The sequence below is a fragment of the Crocodylus porosus genome, unplaced genomic scaffold (assembly GCF_001723895.1).
Source record: "Crocodylus porosus isolate Cpor-Errol unplaced genomic scaffold, CroPor_comp1, whole genome shotgun sequence".
NCBI classification, from domain to species: Eukaryota; Metazoa; Chordata; order Crocodylia; family Crocodylidae; genus Crocodylus; species Crocodylus porosus.
This window is the reverse complement of record NW_017728913.1, coordinates 11,709,422-11,730,447: the sequence shown is the minus strand read 5'-3', so window position 1 is coordinate 11,730,447 and position 21,026 is coordinate 11,709,422. Positions and strand designations below refer to the sequence as shown.

General features: G+C 40.7%; 1 protein-coding gene across 3 annotated transcripts in view; it reads right to left on the bottom strand.

Moving 5' to 3' along the window:
• Positions 1-21,026, bottom strand: part of KIAA0922 (KIAA0922 ortholog) — a 117,741-nt gene that overhangs the window by 16,354 nt on the left and 80,361 nt on the right. For all 3 annotated transcript variants that reach the window (XM_019534497.1, XM_019534496.1, XM_019534498.1), the window contains 9 exons: positions 20,746-20,855; positions 18,991-19,063; positions 17,590-17,732; positions 16,550-16,692; positions 15,143-15,329; positions 14,384-14,569; positions 12,252-12,401; positions 9,157-9,776; positions 3,368-3,522 (listed from right to left, as the gene is read on the bottom strand). In XM_019534497.1, coding sequence (XP_019390042.1) covers positions 3,368-3,522; positions 9,157-9,776; positions 12,252-12,401; positions 14,384-14,569; positions 15,143-15,329; positions 16,550-16,692; positions 17,590-17,732; positions 18,991-19,063; positions 20,746-20,855 — 1,767 coding nt within the window. The remainder of the gene's footprint in view (positions 1-3,367; positions 3,523-9,156; positions 9,777-12,251; positions 12,402-14,383; positions 14,570-15,142; positions 15,330-16,549; positions 16,693-17,589; positions 17,733-18,990; positions 19,064-20,745; positions 20,856-21,026) is intronic.

Here is a 21,026-nt window from a genome sequence, read left to right as displayed (position 1 = left end):
GGGGAGAGAGAAAGGAAAAAGGGAACCAAGCAAGACATGTTCTTTCTGTGCTTCTCAAATATGGCATTCAATTCATCATGACAGACATCCATAAACAGAAAGCTAACAGACCGACCAAGCACAGACTGAATCTGAACTCCAGGCATCTGCCAGTGACTTGAAGGTGCTATTTAAACCATGGGAGTTATAATATTTTGGGTTCCTGTACATGTTACATTTAGGCTGTGATTAACTTGATAACTGCAAAATAAATTGCACCAAATCAGATCATTATCAGCCCCTCAACAGCCCTAGGTCACATAGGGCTATCGGCACCTAGCTTTCAGAAAGGATGCAACTGGAATCTGATCTGTGATCCCAAAACTGCACTTTTTGCAATAGGGGATCGCACCACTGGAATAGGGGATTGCACCCTATGACACCTTTACAAGAACATGTGCCAGGGGCCTTAGTTTCTGCAAAATGCTCTGTAAATCTATGGATGAATGGTTACCTTTTACAGTTGTCTCATTCTTACTATATAGGGTTTTCTGTATGTGAATTTAGTTTTCTCCACTTTCAAATTCAGTTTCTAACAGAGATCCACGTATGGAGATTCATCTTGTAAAAAAAAAAAATAAAATAAAATAAAGGGGGTGGGGAGCAGATTTCGAAGTTGATATCATAGAAAGTTAGGGTCGGAAGGGACCTCAGGTCATCTAGTCCAACCCCCTACTCAAAACAGGACCAGCCCCAACTAGATCATCTCAGCCAAAGGTTTGTCTAGCCAAGTTTTGAAAACATCCGAAGATGGAGCTTCCACCACCTCTCCAGGTAACCTGTTCCAGTGTTTTACTACTCTCCTAGCGAGAACTTCCTTCCTAATATCTAACCTGAACTTCCCTTGCTGCAACTTCAGGCCGTCGCTTCTTGTTCATCAGCCACCACTGAGACAACCTAGCTTTATCATTTTCAAACCCTGCTTCAGATAGTTGAAGGCTGCTATTAAGTCCCCTCTGTCTCCTCTTCTCTAGAGGAAATAAGCCCAGTTCCTTCAGTCTTTCCTTATAAGTCATGTCCCCACACACCCTCACCATTTTTGTTGCAGTCTGCTGGACTCTCTCCAATTTGTCCACATCCTTTCTGTAGTTGGGTGCCCAAAACTGAACATAGTACTCCAGATGTGGCCTCACCAGTGCTGAATAGAGGGGGAAAAAATCGCATTCCCTGACCTACCGGAAACACACTTACCAATGAAGCCCAATATGCTGTTAACCTGCTGGGCAACAAGGGCACATTACTGGCTCATATTCAACTTACTGTCCACTGCAACCCCCAGGTCCTTTTCTGCAGAGCTGCTGTCCAGTCAGTCAGCCCCCAGACTGTATTGGTACATGGCATTGTTGTGTCCTAAGTGCAGGACTTTGCACTTGTCCTTGTTGAACCTCATGAGATTTCTTTTGGCCCAATCCTCCAATTTGTCCAAGTCACTCCAAATCCTATTCCTACCCCTTAAGCATATCTACTACTCCCCCCAGCTTGGTATCATCTGCAAACTTGCTGAGGGCACACTCTGTGCCATCTTCCAGGTTGTTAATGAAGACCTGGAACAAAACCGGCCCCAGGACCAGCCCCTGGGACACTTCACTTGATACCAGCTGCAAACTAGACATCAAGCCATTGACTACAACTCTCCGAGACCAATGCTTCAGCCAGTTTTCTATCTACCTTACAATCCATTCATCCTTAGCTTGCCTGCGAGAATGCTGTGGGAGACCATATAAAAAAAACCTTGCTAAAAATCAAGGTATACCACATCCACCTGTCTCCCCACATCCAGTCACCTTGTCATAGAAGGCAATCAGGTTGGTCAAGCATGACTTCCCCGACATACTTGTAGAAACCCTTCACACCCCTTGCTAGCTGCAACTCCAATTGCACTTTGGCCTGCCTGATTTCATCCCTGCATGCCCAAGCAATGCTTATATTCTTCCCAAGTTATCTGTTCAAGTTTCCACTTCTTATAAGCTTCCTTTTTGTGATTTAGTTTACTGAAGAGTTCCCTGTTAAGCCAAGCTGGTCTTCTGCCATACTTGCTAGTCTTCCTGATCATCAGGGCGGTTTGTTCCTGCACTCTCAGTAATGCTTCTTTAAGGTACAACCAGCTCTCCTGGATTCCTCTCCCACTAAAACTGGCTTCCCAGGGGATCCTGCCCATGAGTTCTCTGAGCGAGACAAAGCCTGCTTTTTTGAAGTTCAGGGTCCTTACTCTGTTGCTCCCCATCCTTCTTTTCCTCAGGATCCTAAACTCAATCATTTTGTGGTCACTGCTGCCCACACTGCCATCCACTATACTACACTCCCCACCAATTCATCCCTATTTGTGAGCAGCAAATCAAGAAGAGCATGGCCTCTAGTTGGCTGCTCCAGCACTCGCACCAGGAAGTTGCCCACAGTAGTCTCCAAGAACTTTCTGAATTGCCTGTGCATTGCTATACTGCCCTCCCAGCAGGTGTCAGGATGACTGAAGTTCCCCATGAGAACCAGGGCCTGTGATATGAAAACATTCACTAGCTGTTTGAAGAAAGCCTCATCCACCACTTCTTCCTAGTCTGGTGGTCTATAGCAGAAGCCCACCACAACATCACCCTTGCTGTCTCCCATCTGACCATAACACACTCTCAACATGCCTATCTCCAATTTTGTACTGGAGCTCCAAGCAATCATATGGCTCTTTTACATAAAATGCAACTCTTCCTCCTCCCCTTGCCGGTCCTTCCCGAGCAGTTTGCACCCATACGTAACAGTGCTCCAGTCGTGCCAGTTCCCATCATGTCTCTGTTATTCCAATCGTGTCATAGTTCCAGGACTGTGCAAGGACTTCCAATTCATCCTGCTCGTTTCCCAGGCTCCATGCATACGTGTACAGGCACCTAAGCTAACTAGTTGATTGCCCTGATTTCTCAGGAAGCGTGAAAGCACCTCCTGTTGCCCACTCTTGCTTGCTCTTCCTCCAGGTGTCCTGCTTTCCCACTTATCTCATGGCTTTGGTCTCTATCCCCCAGCAAACCTAGTTTTAAAGCTCTCCTCACTAGGTTAGCTGATATCTGGAGTCAGATTCACATCACAGGGTATATGTGTGTGCATGCGCGCATTAAAATAGTATGCCCCGCTATTAAAAGCAGGGGACATTTTCTGTGGTATAGGCAGTATTAGTGCATTAAGTACAACAAGGATATTTCATGGAATAGCACAACCCAGGATTTTGCTCATTCATCACATTTTCAGTAAGCTGGTTTAGGGATGTAATCTGTAACTTTGCTGAATCTCTCTCACTTTTTAGAAGCATTTTAAATATGACAATAAAAAAAATCCAAGTCACACAAACCTCAACTGATGCAAGTTCCTGTTTTCCACAGCAGGGAATCTCTTCCTTGGGTCCTTTACTGATCTTTTTCTCAGTGGAAGGCTTTGTGTTAATCTGTTTTTTTAAAGTCTCACAGTTTTCTATTTCATTCCTGAGAGGCACTTGCTGGTTGTTTCCTGGAATGGAACAACAGAAACAGAAGGATCACGAGCCTTCCATGCACTTTTCCTGTAATCCACCTTCCCTCTAGACTAACATTTTCAACTGTTGATGCTTTCCAAAACTCCTACATATTAAATCAGTTTTTGTTTTGCTGATGATACTAAAAAAAATCCAAAAGCTAACACTGCTGCATAAACATCCTAAAACCAGCATCAAGAGGTAACTTCATATCTAACGATACTAAAGTATGCTTCCCCTGTGCGTCAGCTACAATCATGCTCAGTCAGGTGGGCACTAGTCAGTACCAGACTGGAACAGAAATTACTTGATAAAGGATGTTTACTTGTAAAATAATATTATAATCTAGTTGAAACCAGTATACAAAATTACTCTGTACTTTATATCCCCTCGTGGTTTTTCCAGGTTTAATACTGATCTACCTCACAGGGGTGAAAAGTGATCAGGACAGGTCCCTTATCAAAAATGCAGAAGGCAATCTAGTTACAGAAGATACAAAGAAGGCTGAAGTATTTAATGCATTTTTACTTCAGTCTTCATAAAAAAGGGTAGCTGTTAGATGACAAGCTCAGATGGCAGCAAAATAGGGAAGGAGACAAACAGCCTAGAGTAACAGCAGACAAGTTAGGGATGACTTAGGAAAGCGACATGCTTTCAAGTCAACAAGGATGCACCCTAGGGTACTAAAGGACTTGGCTGAGGTAATTCCAGAGCCATAAGCTATCCTCTTTGAGAATCTGTAGAAATTGGGCAGAGGTTTGAGATGATTGGAAAAGGGCTAATACAGAGTCCTTGTTTAAGAAAGGGAAGAAAAAGGATCTGGGGAACTATAGACCAGCCAGTCTGACTTCAATAACTGGAAAGATCATGGTATTGGTCCTCAGGGAATCAACTGTGAAACACAGAGGAGAATAAGGTGATCAGGAACAGCCAGCATGGATTCACCAATAGCAAGTCATGCCTGACCATCCTGACCTCCTTTATGATAGGGTGACAGGCTCTGTGGGGAAGAGCAATGGATGGGATATTGACTTTAGCAAGGCTTTTGACACCATCTCTCACGACTTTCTCATTAGCAAGCTATGGAAATACAGGCTAGATACAAATTACTGTAACACTGCTGCATAACTGGTTAGATCATCAAGTCAACCAGCAGTCATCAATGACTACTAGGGAGGAGGTATCAAATGGGGTTCCTCAGGGCTCTGCCTTGGGTCTGGTATTGTACAATGTCTTTATTATTAATTTGAATGATGGGATTGAGTGAAAACTTGTGGATAACACCAAGTTGGGTGGAATTGGAGACACTGGAGGGTAGGGGCTAGATCCAGAATGACCTGACTAGACTGGAGAAATTGTCTGCAATCAATCACATGTCCTTCAGCAAGACCAAGTGCAAAGCCTTGCACTTGGGATGGAATAACCGCATGCACAAATACAGACTAGCGAATGGCCGACTAAGCTGCAATACTGCAGAGAAGGACCAAGGGGTTACAGCGGGCCCCAAGCTGAATACAATCCAACAGCGTACTCTTGTTGCAAAAGAAGCCAACAACATCCTGGGCTGTATTAGCAGAAGTGTTACTAACAGCCCAAGGGAAGTCATTCTTCCTGGTAAGGAAGAATGTGAGACCTCACCTGGAATAATGCGGTGTCCAATTTTGGGCCCCATACTTCAAGAACTATGTGGACAGTTTGGAAAGAGTTCAGTGCAGTGCAACAAAAATGATGAAGGGCTTGGGAAGCCAGACTTATAAGGAATGGCTAAAAAGATCTAGAGCTAGGTTATTTAGTCAGCAGAAGCAGGGGGGTGCTGTTTGATAGTCTTCAAATACATGAACAGTGATTAGAGAGGATGGAGATGGGCTTTTATCTGGGCTATCACATAATAAAGCTGTGAGGAAGGTCTCAGCTTTGAATCAAAAGACATATTGCTAATCTTTTAAAAACAAATGTCACATCCCCAGGCTGTAACACATGGAGTAAATTGTTTCCTAAAGACTTCTTGGTGCCTCTGTAATTAATAACCATGCCTTTTCCCCACTGACATGACAAATTTATTCTACAGTACCAAACCACTTAAAAAGTAAACCACAAAATCTTGGATAGCCAGGAAACCCCAACAGATCCAGGAGTGAAATAAACAGTTCATTTAGTTCTTTAACATTCAATAATAGGGACCGGGATCTACAAAAGGACTGGGGAGTGGCAGCGATCAGCTTTGGAAATTAAATTAACAAATCTGAGTGAGGTGCCTAAGAACAGGATTCACAACCAAGCAATGCACAGAACGAGAGATAGGCGGGCTCCTACACCAGTCAAAGGAAATATCGAAGAAAGAAGAGATATTGGATGCTTCACTTTTTCCTTGATTTACACCGTTAGTTAGGCACTTACCTGAGACTGGTAATCTCAGGTGAAGACACTTCCTGGAGTTAGGTGCCTAAATCACTTGGCTATGTGTGGCTAAGTGACTATGGCTCACTTTTTTTTTTTTAAAATGCAGGAGGGTAATGGTGGTGTTTGCCTAACAGTGACAGCATCCACCCAGGCAGTGGGAAGCCTTGGTTAAAGGCCCTTCTCAGACTGAAGGGGCTCAAAGCCAACAGCGTCCATATTCCAAGATAATACTCTAACCCCTAGGCTACAGTCAAGTCTAGAATAAGAGCATTCTCTCCCCTCTTCTTAAAGCCAGGTCAATGAACAGGAAATACAAGATCCACAGAACCACAGGTCAGCCCAAGCTGGCATGATTTTGTAGCTTCACAATGAGGGAATTTCCTTGGGAGGGGGGAATCCTGAGTTCTGGAGCCTGCTTCAAGGACTACAAATGCATTCGGTAGGAGAGTCATGGGGCAAACAGTATTGAGAGCAATGACTGGGACCCAAAGGAGTGCCCCCATTACTGGGCTACCGGCACATACATTCATCTTCCTTTTTGCCTTCTTTTTCTCTGAACCATGAATCCTGCATTCTTGGCTGCACAGCAGATAAGTTTTAACAGGTCAGGTAATAGGTGCCCCTATTCCAGCTTTGCCTCTAGTCAAGTAATCACGCACTTTCCTAGGGGACATGGGTTTGAACTCAATCAGGCTGAGAACAGCATTTAATCCAGAAGTCTGGAAATACTTTGTTAAAGTTATATGCTGTGATAATAAAAAACCCAGCACATAATTGCTGCAGTAATTATTTACTTCTGTTACTCATATAATGACAGTTAAAGGAAGACGATGCCATCTCACACCTGATTTATGTACAGAACGTGTTATCTGGAGACTATAGCTAGAGTTAATTCTCTCAGTTATTTATTATAAATAATTAAAGTAATCTGATTCAAGTAAATGATTTTAATCTGTTTTGTGCTGTTTTCAAAATATTCGAGGACTAACAACAACAACACTTGAACTTTAAAACCAGCATGCAGGCCACATGCTCCAGTTGTGCTATGCCATGTACCTTCCTGGACCCCACCATGTAGTGGGCCACCCCTGCTGCACTGCATTGGTGCCCCCACACCAAAATTTGTTCCCCTGAGCCCATGGCCACAAGCTCCCTCACCCCATAGGCTGCAAGCAGTGGGGAGCAGCAGAAGCTGGAGGAGCAAAGGGCAGCAGGAAAGGGAACAGCACTTGGACCAGGAGCCCAGGGGCCTCAGGTTTACCCCTTGAGGGTCAGATGCAGCACACAGGCCACTGACTGGATAGCCCTGCTCTACAGCATCTAAAGAAATTAAAAACACTTTACAAACATGATGAAATTTGCTAACATCTCAGAGACACATAAATAGTATTATCTCTGTGGAGGAAACTTACTGGAGGCGGGAGAGAGGCGGCAGGACGCCATGCTGGCAGCCGGTAGCAGCAAAAGTGAAACCGTGGTGGCTGCTGTGGACAAAGATCAAAAGGAAAACCCACAGTGGAGCCAGGAGGAGCTGAGAAAGGCTCCTGCATCTATTTGGGCACACTTTGTAAAAGCATGCCGGGGGCCATTGGCTGGGTGGCCACCCAGGGCCAGGATAAAAGGCTTGGCAGGAACGAAGCCAGAGGGACCGGAAGCAACGTCCCCAACCAGCCCGGAGAACTCAGGGGATCCTAAGGAGGAGGAAGTGTGGTGGCGCCCCAGAGGGGGGAGCACGGAAAGCAAGTCGGGCCAGCAAGGGCCCAAGGAGTCGCTTACAAGGCCGGCATGGGTGGAGGCCAGCAACAGCAGTGACTGAGACACAGGCAGAGCCGGAACCTAGACATGGACACCAGATAACAGGTACCAAACCCGGGGAGGGAACAACGCAACAAAGGGGCCTGAGGCCCGGGCGGAATCAGGCACTGTGTGAGCTGGGAAGCACAGAAGGGCAGCAGCAGATGCTCGGTGCAAGCCCAAGGCCACAGCCCCTAAGAAACCAAGCAACAGTGAGGGCCAGAACACTGGCCTCAATGGACAACATCACGGCTGGCGTTAGGCAGGGTGTAGGGGAGGTGGAGCCCCAAGAAGCAATAGCCATGAGGACAACCAAGGGAGAATGCCAGGGGAGATGGGATCAGACACCACCCTTCTGCTAGAAAACCAATTACCAAAGACGTGGCAGGTGAGACCCCTGGGGAGCTGACCCAAGGCCGCTCCCAGTAGCCTGGCCATGCAACCCAGGAGGTGACAGTGAGGTTTGAAAGAAACCCAGACACACAATGCTTGGAGGGGAGAGGCACGGCAGGTTACAATCTCCATTTAACATATCATATAGGGAAACAGAGAAGTGAGTAACTCCCTGATAAAAGTTATTCAGTAACGAAGTTTTACATCTAGCCTCATGTTCAACCACTAAAATCACCCCTGCAACAGATAGAATAGAGTTAGCATGACCTCAACAAGACAGAGCTGGCAATTCTTGGCTCTCACTTAGTACATTTGCTTTTGCCAATTCTCAAGTGAAACCTTGCACAAAAAGCATTCCTCCGACTTCCTAAATTCCTCCTCAAAAAGGTGTAAGATTGCCCAGGGAAGCTAGACATATAATCAGAAAACCATAAACTATGTATATCTGTATTCAGAGATAGAAACGGCAACTGGTAAATTCCTAAAAAGATGAGAGTTCTCAAATATATGTTGACAGGAGCTTTTGGTCTATGTTACAAAACTGCAGAAACAAGGTGCCTTTCTTTTGAAGAGTGCTAAGTAACCGTAATTTCAAATAAAGTCAAATAATGAGAACCCTTTTTGCTCAACAGCCTTAAATAAAAAAAAATCATGCCTCCAGATTTTCACCAGGCCTAACCACCCAAATACCTAACCAAAGGCAAATTGTATTTATCATCACAACTATGATCACAACACTTTTACCTCTAAGCATTATTTCAATTCTTATAAGTGCATTAGTTTATGCCCAGATTTTGTGTGAAGCCCTGAAACAAATCACACAGATCCACAAAGTTTGCTTTCAACTGCAAACTTCTTCAGAAAAAAAATCATTGTTCCCTTTTATTTATGACAAAAAAATATTTTTTCTTTAGAGAACTTGTTGCTTGCGAACATGCTATCAAAGCTATCAAAAACAAGAGTCATATGGAGAACAAATTTCATTGGATCCAGGATTTTGCCTAGGTCAAATAGTTTCCAAAAATGTAAAATGGAAAGATTACCATTATTTTTCCTGGAAACTTCTTGCAATTCTGGTTGCTGCTGAGGTGAATTTCTTGACAAGTGACTTTCAGGTAGCTTCTTAGATGTTTTCACAGGACAGAACTCCTGTTCTTTGAGCTCAGTTATTTTTTCTGAAATTTTAAGGTTAGTTTCCTTAGGAAACATACATGTTTCAAGATGCTCCTTCAAATCACACTCTGAAGAAGTATTTTTCATGAGAACTTTATTTTTCAATGCACTTTCTTCTTTATCTAGAAAGTTTCCTGAAATAGTTAAATTTTTTTGCATGTTTATATTTATGCCATTTGCATATTTTAGGGTTACCCAGTTCTCACCAACAATATCAGTACAAATGTTCTCTTTTGGTAGTGAGATCTGGTTCTCTACAGTCTGATTCTGTTTTTCATCAGTAGTTGTGATGGCACTGCCAGCTGTTGTGCTTTTTTGTTTACTATAGTAAACTGAACATTTGTGTTTTTTCTGAGAGTGGCTGTACGTTGCTGGACTCCTCTTCGCAGCATTCTGACTTCGGTTGGATGGAGTGCTCACAGACAGGAAACCCTTCCCTTTGCCTTTATCAGAGGAGTTATACGAGTCTAGAAATGTTTTGCAGCTGCCCCTGGATAAAAAATAAAGAATTTTAGAATGCTTTGCGCACACACACACACACACACACACACACACACACACACACACCGTATGCGCAGCTACCATTAAACTACTTTCTTTTTGCAAATAGAAGAATTCAATGAGACAAGATGAAAAATACTGAAAACTTAAAAAACAGATTTCACCTTTTCAATTGTCTGAATGTAGGACTCATAAAGAGTGCACCATCATATAAATGTTTCATTTAAAGGCTACGGCCCAAATTCCCACCCAAGTTGCATGTATGGGTTCTCCCAACTTCAAGGACAGCCACAATTATGACTGCTTACAGACTCTAAAAACCACCGCTTTACTTCAAACTCAGTGTGCCCCCAGCACATGACCAGAAGAGGCATCTGCATTGTGTTAATTGGACCCCGCTTGCCCAACATCTGTATACATCCGGCACTTTAGTGGGGCTTTTTCGGCATTCTTCTCTAATAGCTGATTGAATCAGGTATTACAGAGGTTGTTAACCAGGGGTACGTGTACCCCCAGAGTACTTGGAAAGGCCCTAGGGGGTACATATGGATGTGCAAGGATGGAGCACCACCACCCACCACCTTGTGCCACTGCCTCCTAGGAACAGACTAGGGGGGCCAAGAGCAGCAGTGCCCCCCTGCGGGCCACCGAAAAGCCCCACTGAGGCTGTGGAACCAGGTGCAATGAACGCACTGTTTCTTCTAGTAAAGTGAGGTTTTGTTTTGTTTTTTGTAACAGCCTATGTTTCCAAGTAGCCTCAGCCCTAGATGCACGTGGCTGCCCGGGGCTCTGGATTTTTACTTACATAGATTTAAACAATAAAAGTGATCCTGGGCTCTGGGCACCATAACAATTAAACCTTACAACAAAATTACCCTAGAAGCATTCAAAATTTTAAAAAGAAAACATCTGGATAGGGACAAATAACTCAGCCAACCTCCTACAAAAATCCTGTTATCCAAGGATTGCACTCTCAATCCTCTCTCAAAGCACTATTCAACTCAACAGCGCCCACAGCTGATTCAAATGGTCCCTAATATATTTTGAACAGAGGCATAATGAAGTGGCCAGACACTCAGACAGCTGCCATATACAAGGGCAATGGCAACGGCAACTTCCAGTTGTCAGCACACTACTGGCATGATTGTGTGACTGTAGATATTTTTTTCTGTCCCTATGGTTATTCCCAGAGTGGCTGTCCCAGTCACCCATCCTAGTTATGCCACTGATTCTGAATCCTGACAAAGCAAGTTCCAGGGTCTTAAAGCATGTACAGAAAAACACCATCAGCAGCCCTCTCCTTTTTATAGCAATGAAGATCCAACATCAGTGCCTCTGCTCACGTCAGTGGTAGTTCTTCTCTTCCCTTCCTTGCACACTGATATTTTCTCACCCTTCTACACTGAAAGGTGGATTTGAGGCACCAACCCTCCATGTTTCCAGAAAGAGAAGCACCCCAACATACTTCCTACAAACTTCTGGCCTCCTCTCTCTCAGTCTCAGACCTGTAAAGTGGTCATCAGAGAGGACATTCTGGTTTTCTGCTACTCGGTACTCTACTGATACAAAACCTGCTGCCTTTACATCCTCTATTTGTCTCTTGAAGAGAAAAACAGAAGACATAAAGGTGTCGGGTTTCATATCAGTAGAGGACAGAGTAGCACAAAACCAGAATGTCTTCTATAATGACCACCCTACAGACCAATCACCTAGCAACAGACATCCAGATCCCCACTAAGTTCCTAATTTTTCTATTTATTTTTTAATATGCCAACATTTTATATAGTCCTAATAATCCTTATTTTCCTAATATTCTAATACATTCTAGTATTTTCTATATGGCCCTCAACAACCTAGGATTGCTTATATGCCAAAGGCAGAATTTCCCATTTGGTATGCACTTGGATTTCAGATAACTGATCCTGTTAAGGACATTTAGCTTTACTTTAGACTTCAACCCTCTCAAATAAGCCTTATTTAAAATATAAGCAATCAAAAACTTACAAGAAATACAATCTAACTGAAGCATCATCCATCAAGATATTCATAGAGATTAATCAAGATGTACAGTTAATATTTCTCTAGGTGATAACCCTGAACTAGGACTGATTCATTCAACCTTCTAAGTATATTCTGTTTTCACTGGGAGTCCATTGTGAACTTAACTTCACAAACTGATTTGAGTATGTGCTTAAATGCTGGGGTGAATCATCACCTAAGTACAGAAGGTAACACTTGATTCCCTGCAAACTGCTCTCCATTCCTATCTTAGGTGAAAGTATACTCCAAACACATAGTAATCGAACACAGCAAAGATGAAGTGCTTCTACCCTTTCTGACTTATCACTCATGTGGTTCCCAAAAAACAAGTTTGATGATAATACCAGAGTATATGAAATTGTTCCCTGTAAAACAGAGTGCCAATTAGAGCACTTCAGAAGAACAAAAAGAAGAATATTTTTACTTGTAGGAATCAGAGCTGATTATGTCAACAGGATTGCTGTTCTGCTGTGCCAAAGGACTGGGGTTAGGTCTCTGTCTTGATTTCATGAACTCTGCAAGAATATACTGTGCTTGTTGGAAGGCTATTAGAATCACACCCAGCAGCGACAAACTGAAAAAGAAAACAATGCATATTAGTCCCCTCATAAGTCAACCAAAGAGATCAGGCTCATAACCAGGATTTGTTTTCTGAACTTTTTGTTGATAAATTCTGACACTAAGCTAGAAGAAGGGTATGGTTTTAAAAAATACAATAAAAATTAACAACTTTTCTGGAAGTAATTTTTGCCTTCTGTTTCTTGCAAGTTACGATCATTTTCAGGGAGGGGGAGGATGGGAAGCCTAAACGATTAGTTTTACAACATAAAAAGTTCATAATTATTCATTCATAAAAAAGAAAAGATAAATTGTAGTTTGAAGCTAAACTAGAGACAGACAAGTGTTATATTGCAATGATATGCAACAGGAGTCTCAAAACAATCCAAGTCCTGTACAGCACACAACAATATATATGTCACTTGATTTGGCCATGCATATGTATTTGCAGAAAGGGAGAACAACTGGTCTGTCAGGTTGCTTGCTCTGTCTTTCTCTGATATCATAATTTCCATCTCTCATACCTTTCTGGAGAAGATACTGACTTAAAACTTACTAGGAATGCCATCATGCTTCCTGGGTCAAGGTTGAAATCATAAGGGATTCCCCCCACCGCCCATGGTATATTTTGTACAACTAGTTAGGTGAGCTGTAGGTATTTTTGCCACCTTCTAAAACAGTGGGCTAGGAGACAAAATACCTGACTAATGGAAAATAGCTCTATTTAATATTCATGCAGCATCCATTAATCACATACGGTAGCCTGACCCATGAATTTCCTTGCTTTTCAACTCAAATACTTCTGGTTTTGATATGATACAAACAGAAACACAATGCATATTCAGATGTCAGAATAAACTTGTACTGGCATGCAACAGTATCAATATGACATTACCCTTCACATCCAATCAATTCTAAAGGGTGACAAAATGTAATAGGATTTCAAAGGTAGTATGAAAAGGCTACCAGAAGCACTGGGTACAGTATTCAAATTATATTACATGACACGGAATGTTACCGAATACACAGAGTAGTAAAAAAATTATGAGGTTAGTGCCTTAGCAGCTGTACCATACTTTTAGGCTCTTTAATTTCAATGGAAATAGTACAAGTAACTCTACCTAAATATCTAATATTTACTCAAATCAGCTCAATTGCATATACTGAATCACCGTCTAACCACAGACTTGTTTCTCAAAAATCTGCATTACAGTGTTAAAAATATAGGGGAAATGTTAAACATATGTGGTTGTCTTAAATTATGCAACTAAAAGCTGATCTAGAAATGCAGCTCCATTTGCGACAGTCAGCCACAGAAACCACACGTGTGTCTACTGCTGGGGATTTCACTAGTTATGGGAGAGTGCTCAGTGGACTTAGCCGACACCACCGCCTCTCTTCTCAGCATGTGGAAACACCTAGTCGGTCACTTGTTCTAATTATTCTTACCCAACATGGAGTCCCAGACAGATTATATAGCCTGTTGGCAAGCTTTAGAATAGCTTCTAGAATTAAGATACAGTAGAAAATTAGTTTATTACTTATTAAAGCACTGTCACAGAAGCGTATGACACCTTAGGGCAGTGTTTTCCCAAACTTTTGATACTTGGGGCATGTTTTTTTCCCAAGATTAAAATTGAGGGCCCACTTTACTCATGAGCCCATGGGCCTGACCTTTCTGGACAGGGCTGGCCTAGCTGAAACCCGATCCAGACCATTTTCTGTGGGATACCAGATGCCACAGCACACCCTTTGGAAATCACTGGCCTGAGGACACAGGGGACAGGTCTCTCTCCTAAAGAACTTACTATCAGCATAGTTTAATCACTCTTTGCCCAGCACTTAGCGTCTTGAAAAAATGGCCCCTCTTTATGGACTGGAATTTCTCAAAATTCTGCAAAGACTGGTACCAGCTGCTGGAAGTGTATGCAAACCAAAAACAATTACAAATCTTTTACTAAGCCTTGATAATCAGGATTTGAGTAGCAAGTGTATTACCTAACAAAGAGAACTGTGAGTCTCCAGAAAGATTCCTCCCAACTGGGTCCTGGCACCACGTCTGCACACAAGGGTAACAAATGGTGAGGAAGGGTCACATTGAGTGTGAAGTGGAACTCTATACCAGCAGTAGTCACCAGAGTAAATTCCCGAATTACCCATGAAGACGTAAAATCAGGGGTAAACCTGTCAGGAATATAAAACAGGCCAATGTTAATTTTTCTATGGTAAGATTTCGTTCCAATACGATCACAGATTTATGTTAAACAAATTCTAATTTTAGTAATATGAAAAAAGACTATGAATGAAAACTGCTTATTTGTACACAGATATTAGCATCTGCATAGGAGAGGGTTTGTGTATCTGCCTTTTTAAAACTATAATTATCTTGGCATGACCTTCTAGATTCAGGTAATTTGACTGAAATAATGTGTACAGTGTTGAAGTGCAACTCACTTTTTCAGTCAGAAGACAGTGATATTCACTGAACACTGAAGCAAAATTACTGTAATACAATTACATAATTTGATAGAGCTTCATAATTAGTAAATATGTAGTAATAAATGTAATGTAGTATATTTTGTACTAATATAAGGAAACGTTAGTACTAAGACCTCATTATACTACTTTCAGTGTTGTAACATACCAAACAGAGGGGAGGTTTTGTGGTTATTAATGAAGTGCTTACTAGTGAGGTTCTTTTGTCATTTCAGATTCCACTAAAATTAATTTATCAGGAAAAAAAAAATCAATTCTTACACAATGCTGATCTCCCGGGAAGAGTTTTGGGCTAGGAAAAATTCTTGGCAATCTAACACTTCGAACCCATACCCTTGGCAACTGTATCCATTTATCTTCATAGATGATATAGTTATGGGAAGAGGCCCAATATTCTCTACTTTGAAGTTCTTTGTAATGGATAAAATTTGCTTGCTTTCTTTTAGTTCTGAAAGAAACAAAATTAGCATGTAGTTACAACACAGTGGTTACCAGCAGTGGTTCTCAACCTCCTTAGGGCTCTAGGCACCCATTGGAAAATGCTAGCTCTTAGTTTTCACTAATTTTTTTTACTACAGAAAATTAATAAGAAATTTTTCTATTGCAAAGAACTCAGAAAGCCCATAACAGATCCGAATGGCTTTAATACTACAGATTCCTATTTGAAATCTCTGGGTTTATCTTGTTAACTGTGTTTGCACACCAAAGAGTGCTAACATGATGTAATACCCTGGAAAAGATGTCAAGGCACCCCAGAGTACTGTGGCATCTTGGTTGAGAATCACTGGCTTCCAGCAATGTAACTTTTCATACTTTTTTCAGAGGTCATTGCATACAATTTTAAAATTTACAAAAAAAAAATTACAGAAGCAAGCATTGACTTTTTCATTTGATAAACAGTACTTTTATGGGCAGCCCAAATAATGTGTGAAATCAGAAATCTTGTGTTCTGACAAAACAGAATATGTATTTCTTACTGTACAGTCTAGATTTTACTTTGACAATTACTTTATTTAATGCTTTAGTAATATTATGGAAAAAGTAAATAAAATCAAGTATATTTCTATGGTACTTCATTATCTTGCTAGTAATATTAATAATGTCGACATGTACAAAATAGTTTGCTTTTTGTTTTTTGGGGGTTTTTTTATCTACCACATATAGTGCAATTTCTATTTCTGCTGCACTTACTTATCAAGAGCAAACTTCTGAATTTCAGGAGCAGACATGAATTTCTTGATGAGTTGGGAATTTTGGTGATAACAATACAAAAAATAGAATTCCTTTTCATTGACTACTTTTGATCAAAAAATATTTTTTAGTCTTTTATGCTATTTTGACGTTACGCCAAAATAGCTGAAGAATGGAGATGGTAACCTACGGCTTGTGGGCAGACCTAGCTAGGGATTTGCCAGCATGGGCTATCCCTATGCCTCACCATGCCACAGACAGGTGGCAGGTAGGTTTCCCAGGCTGCGTTACAGCTAGAAGGCAGAGAGGAGTGGCCATGGGGAAAAGCAGCAGCAGCTAAAGGGTGACTGGATCTTGGTGCCAACCCACCTCAGACTTGCACTGGGTCATTCTGGTCTGCCACTAGAAAACATTGCCAGCTGTGGCTATAAAATAATTGACTTGCTACAAAATTAGAGCCTGCTTTTTCTTACTCACGTCGTCTGCAGTCCATAAGTGTAGCTTCTGGTACCTTAAATCGGAGTGATCCTCCTGCACCAGGCAGCCTCCCACCTACTTTCAGTAATTCTCTGGCTCCAAAGCCTTCTACACTGACCACATCCAGGACAGTTAAGTTATTTCTGCCAAAAGAAAAACAGAAAACCACATTTTGAATGAGAGAGAAAACTTAACTAAACTACTCCTCTTTAATCAGCACCTTGGCGCAGGTGCCATCCCAGCACCCCCAGCAGATGAATCACTGTGCACATCCTAGATGAAATTCACTTTGTACAGGTCAGGATATGTACTACTAAAGTTGCATTTATGAACAGAGGAGAAATCCCCCACTATTATCTCAGGGACTAGTGAGCCAAGTTCCTTGGGAAGCCCTCTACAAGACAGTGAGTAAAGAACAGCAAAGGACCAGAAGTCCTGCTAATGGATGGCAGTGGCCTCAGCCAGTGTAAAATAAGGAGTTCCTTCTCTCCTCCCTTCACCTTCTGCCCCAAGATCTCTCTTTCTGCAGACATATCCAATAAATCCTGGTACTCCTGTTGAGCCCCAGACCCCTGGATTTGGTTCTCCAAGAACCAACGTACTCTAACACATCATGCTGCACTGACTGGATTCCTAACTTGTAACATCAAGGACTAAACTGAGAATCACATTGAAGAGAGAGAGTCAAATTAGTAACAATCATCCTCTGTCTACACAGAAATGAAGCTGATGAGAAATGGAGAGAATTAATCCACAATAACAGTCACTGGAAATGTATATTTATTGGAGTCTTTGAAAACACTTATCACACACAAAAGTAATTCCAATTAGAACACTATTTATGCCAGTGTCCCTTTAAATAGATACAAGAGCAAAAGGTAGATCCCAGATTTGTTTAATATTTTCATATTGGAAAGAAAGTGTTTTAGATTGCATATCTGCAACATGCGTCTCTGCCATAATAGTTGGCAAAGTAATTTTTTCAAGTCTATGTTTGATTATTGCTCATAAACTAGGTGAAATCTGAAAAGCTCACATACCTGATAAGTATAAGAGAAGCTACTCTTTTATAATCAACTGGTGTAAAAACCACACCAACCCTTTTAGTTTCCAGCGGTTGCAAATGTAAATGAAGCACCTCAGAACTGGATTTCTTGTTGGCAACCTCCTCCTGATGTATATCCTAAACAAACATGCATGCATTTATTTATTGGCACAATATTAAAACCACCCCAATGAAGAAAACAATACATCACTTATTAGTACTGTTTAAAGTAAAATCTGATGGTAAAGTGCAATTACTGCAAATCAACTGGTTTTATAGAAATTATTCAAACAAACCAATTTCAAAATAAAGCACTGCCTAAAGTTGTGCATTAATCAAAAGTTAACATTATAACATTTCTTTTGTTACGAAGATTACTTCATTTTTAGCAGTAGCACTGCTCAGATGGAAAAAGTAATTATTTTTATACAACGCTCATATTCTAGAAATCCTGAAGCAGTATGGTATAAGAAAATGTGACAACTGTTACACATACAGCATTAGACATTAAACTTGATTTAACTGATGCAAAAACTGCTGGCAGTTAGCAAGATCATCTGAACCACTGGAAACACAAACTCCTTAACATATTGCTGCATTTACTGATATCCAAAACAAGGATTCGTCCCCATCCGCATCCCAACTCCTGCCACCAAATGCCCAAAAGTTTATCCAAACACATCTCCCAATTAAACTGCTGGTCCAATAAAACATATCACAAAAAACCCTCTTGCCTCATACATTTCCTGGCCCATCATGGCTACAACACCACCCCAACCCTTCTCTTTCAAAATGTTCTTAAAGGTAAGGATATAAGAATTGCTCCCTCCACTCCAAATACTACTTCTGAAATAAATGGCCCCTGAATTTTGCTGTGTAACCATATCTAAACCTACAACATATGTGTGATAAAGTAAAATAAGGAAATTGAGGGAGAGAATTAAACAAATCTTTCTGAGATCATTCAAAAAGCTGGGACAGAGCAGAGACGATGTCTCCACATAAATACTAAGCCAATTCAGTTATCTTTTACTGAAGAAAATATGTCATCAGGCAGACTAACAGATATCAGGAAATGTAATACAACCCTGCCCTCAAAAACTAAACTGCATGATAAGCATGGAGTGCACACACAAAATCTTGATAGGTAATGTCAACCTAAGGCTATTTCACATGCCCACATTTTCCACTTAAAAACTAAAAGACTGACCAGCAATCTGAAAAGATATTGAATGAAAAATACTGCATATAATGAAGAATGGGGGGAAAAAATCGTATTATTTTAAACTTGCGCTTTTGCGCAAGTACCCAGCAACAGTTTAAACATAACATTGTAGAAACATGTTTATATTATCAGCTTATCAGATATTTTTCCTTTAAAAATTAGGCATCTCACCCTGTGTGGACATTCATCCAAGAGCCTGAATTCAGTGGTTGTGTAATTAATAGCTTGCATACTTATACCAAACCTAAATAAAAGGAGATGAGATATTGGCCATTTAAACCCAGCTTGTCAAAACAACATTGCATATACGTTCTGACAAAAGAACATATTTTAACATGTTGGGACTTACTCACTGAAAAAGAATACTTTTAATTATGTTTTGGTGGATCTATGTATTAAGAGGGATATACTATAATAAATACATTTCATGGGAGTACTGTGCATTTGAAGAATAGGTTGATGTTTAGATTATTTTTTCCCTTCAATATACAAGACAGCAAATGATTGTAAGACAATCAACCGTACTTTCTAAGCAAGATGAAACAGGAAAGCAGAACACCTTTTGACTCCCCATGTAAATGTTGGAGCCAATATAATTTGCATTATTTGTTCAATAAACACTGTTGCTCTTTCTGTTCATGTCCAGTAACTGTGGTTCTGTCTAAATTATTTTGTAATTTGACCTAATTTACTGCAACAAAATCTTGGGAGAAATTCCACAGCAAATATTTGATATTTGGCATTTTTGCTATTTGTAAGTCACTAGATAAATTTCTGTTCTTTAAAAATTAGTACTGCTTTAGTATGCAGCTTCTACGGTTAAGTACTCATAAACATGAATTCAAAGCTCCCTTTCCATAAAGGTTTGCAAATTTGTTTAAAACTAATTATCTTTCAGTAAATACTAGAAGAACTATAGTAATCAAAGATGTATGCACATGCAAAGAAAAATTATTAAAAAAAACTGGAAAGGACATTTCTGGCCATTTAACTTCTTGGCGTTCCAATAAATATAGTTACTAGAAGGAGTACATTTTAAAAATTGTGATATTGAAACTTTTAAAAAATGTGTTCAAAGTCACCAAGGCATTTACACACGCATCCAATTTGAAGTACACAAGTAGTTCTACAGGCTATAAAGTACATAAATGTGTTGTCTACAGGAGTACGATTAGAGAATAACACATTCTTTAAAAGTTGGGTATTATAGCAGGGACATACTTGGTTTGTCTTCAGTTATCAACTACCTCATTTTTCTCCTATGGACTCCCACCAGGAACTTTACCTAAGCATCAAATAACACTCTTTCTTGGGGTTTTGTTTCTTACATAAAGTACAAGAAGCACAAACATTTCTGTCAGCTTTACAAATTAGCTCACAAGACACTCTGGACATAGTTAATAAGCCCTTTCTTTACTGAAGTTTTCCTCCAGACTATCCTAGATGATTCCTACTTTTGCAGCTGTGTTCCACAGGCCATGTCCCTGAGAGCGAACAGTCTTTCTGTGCAGACAGCCCTCCCACTCTCCTGAGTTCAGGCTGCCCTTTATAACTCCTGGCAGACTTGTTTCAAAGTCCGACGACCCACAATGCGACCCCAAGACATTCTACTTTGACCTGGGAGGGAGGCTACAGTTAATGTAGGTGGGGCTAAGCCTCAACTCAGCTCTGCCTGTGACAGGTGCATGTGTTGCTAAAGCTATAAACTTAACTGGGATACATTAATCATGTACAACAAAATGTAACATACAAAGTGAACCGATCTTAATTATTGTACACTATCAAAAATAAGACAACATTGAAGGCAAGCTCCTACAAACGTAAGGCTTGAAAAAAATCTTAAAATAAGTATAAGTAATAACGTTAAGACACAGACATAGTGCATTTAAAAGGAATAACAGTTTGGTATGTAGTTATAGTCATTACCATTTGCTGAGCAGACTCAGTGAAGCTTGGGGATCAGGATAGTAAGAGAGAGGCAGAAGCTGCAACATAACTGGGAAGGACGAGGGGTTTCTTAGCATAAAATATTTTACCTAAACAGTTTGAGAAAAATAAGTTAAGACTACATACTTGTGTGCTAGAATTCTATAACAAGGTAAAATAATTCAGCATTTGCAATACTGGCTTCATTTTCCAAGGCACTTAAATCTCATCTCTATTTCCATACACTAAAATTTTATATGCACTAAAACTACAGGTAAAAG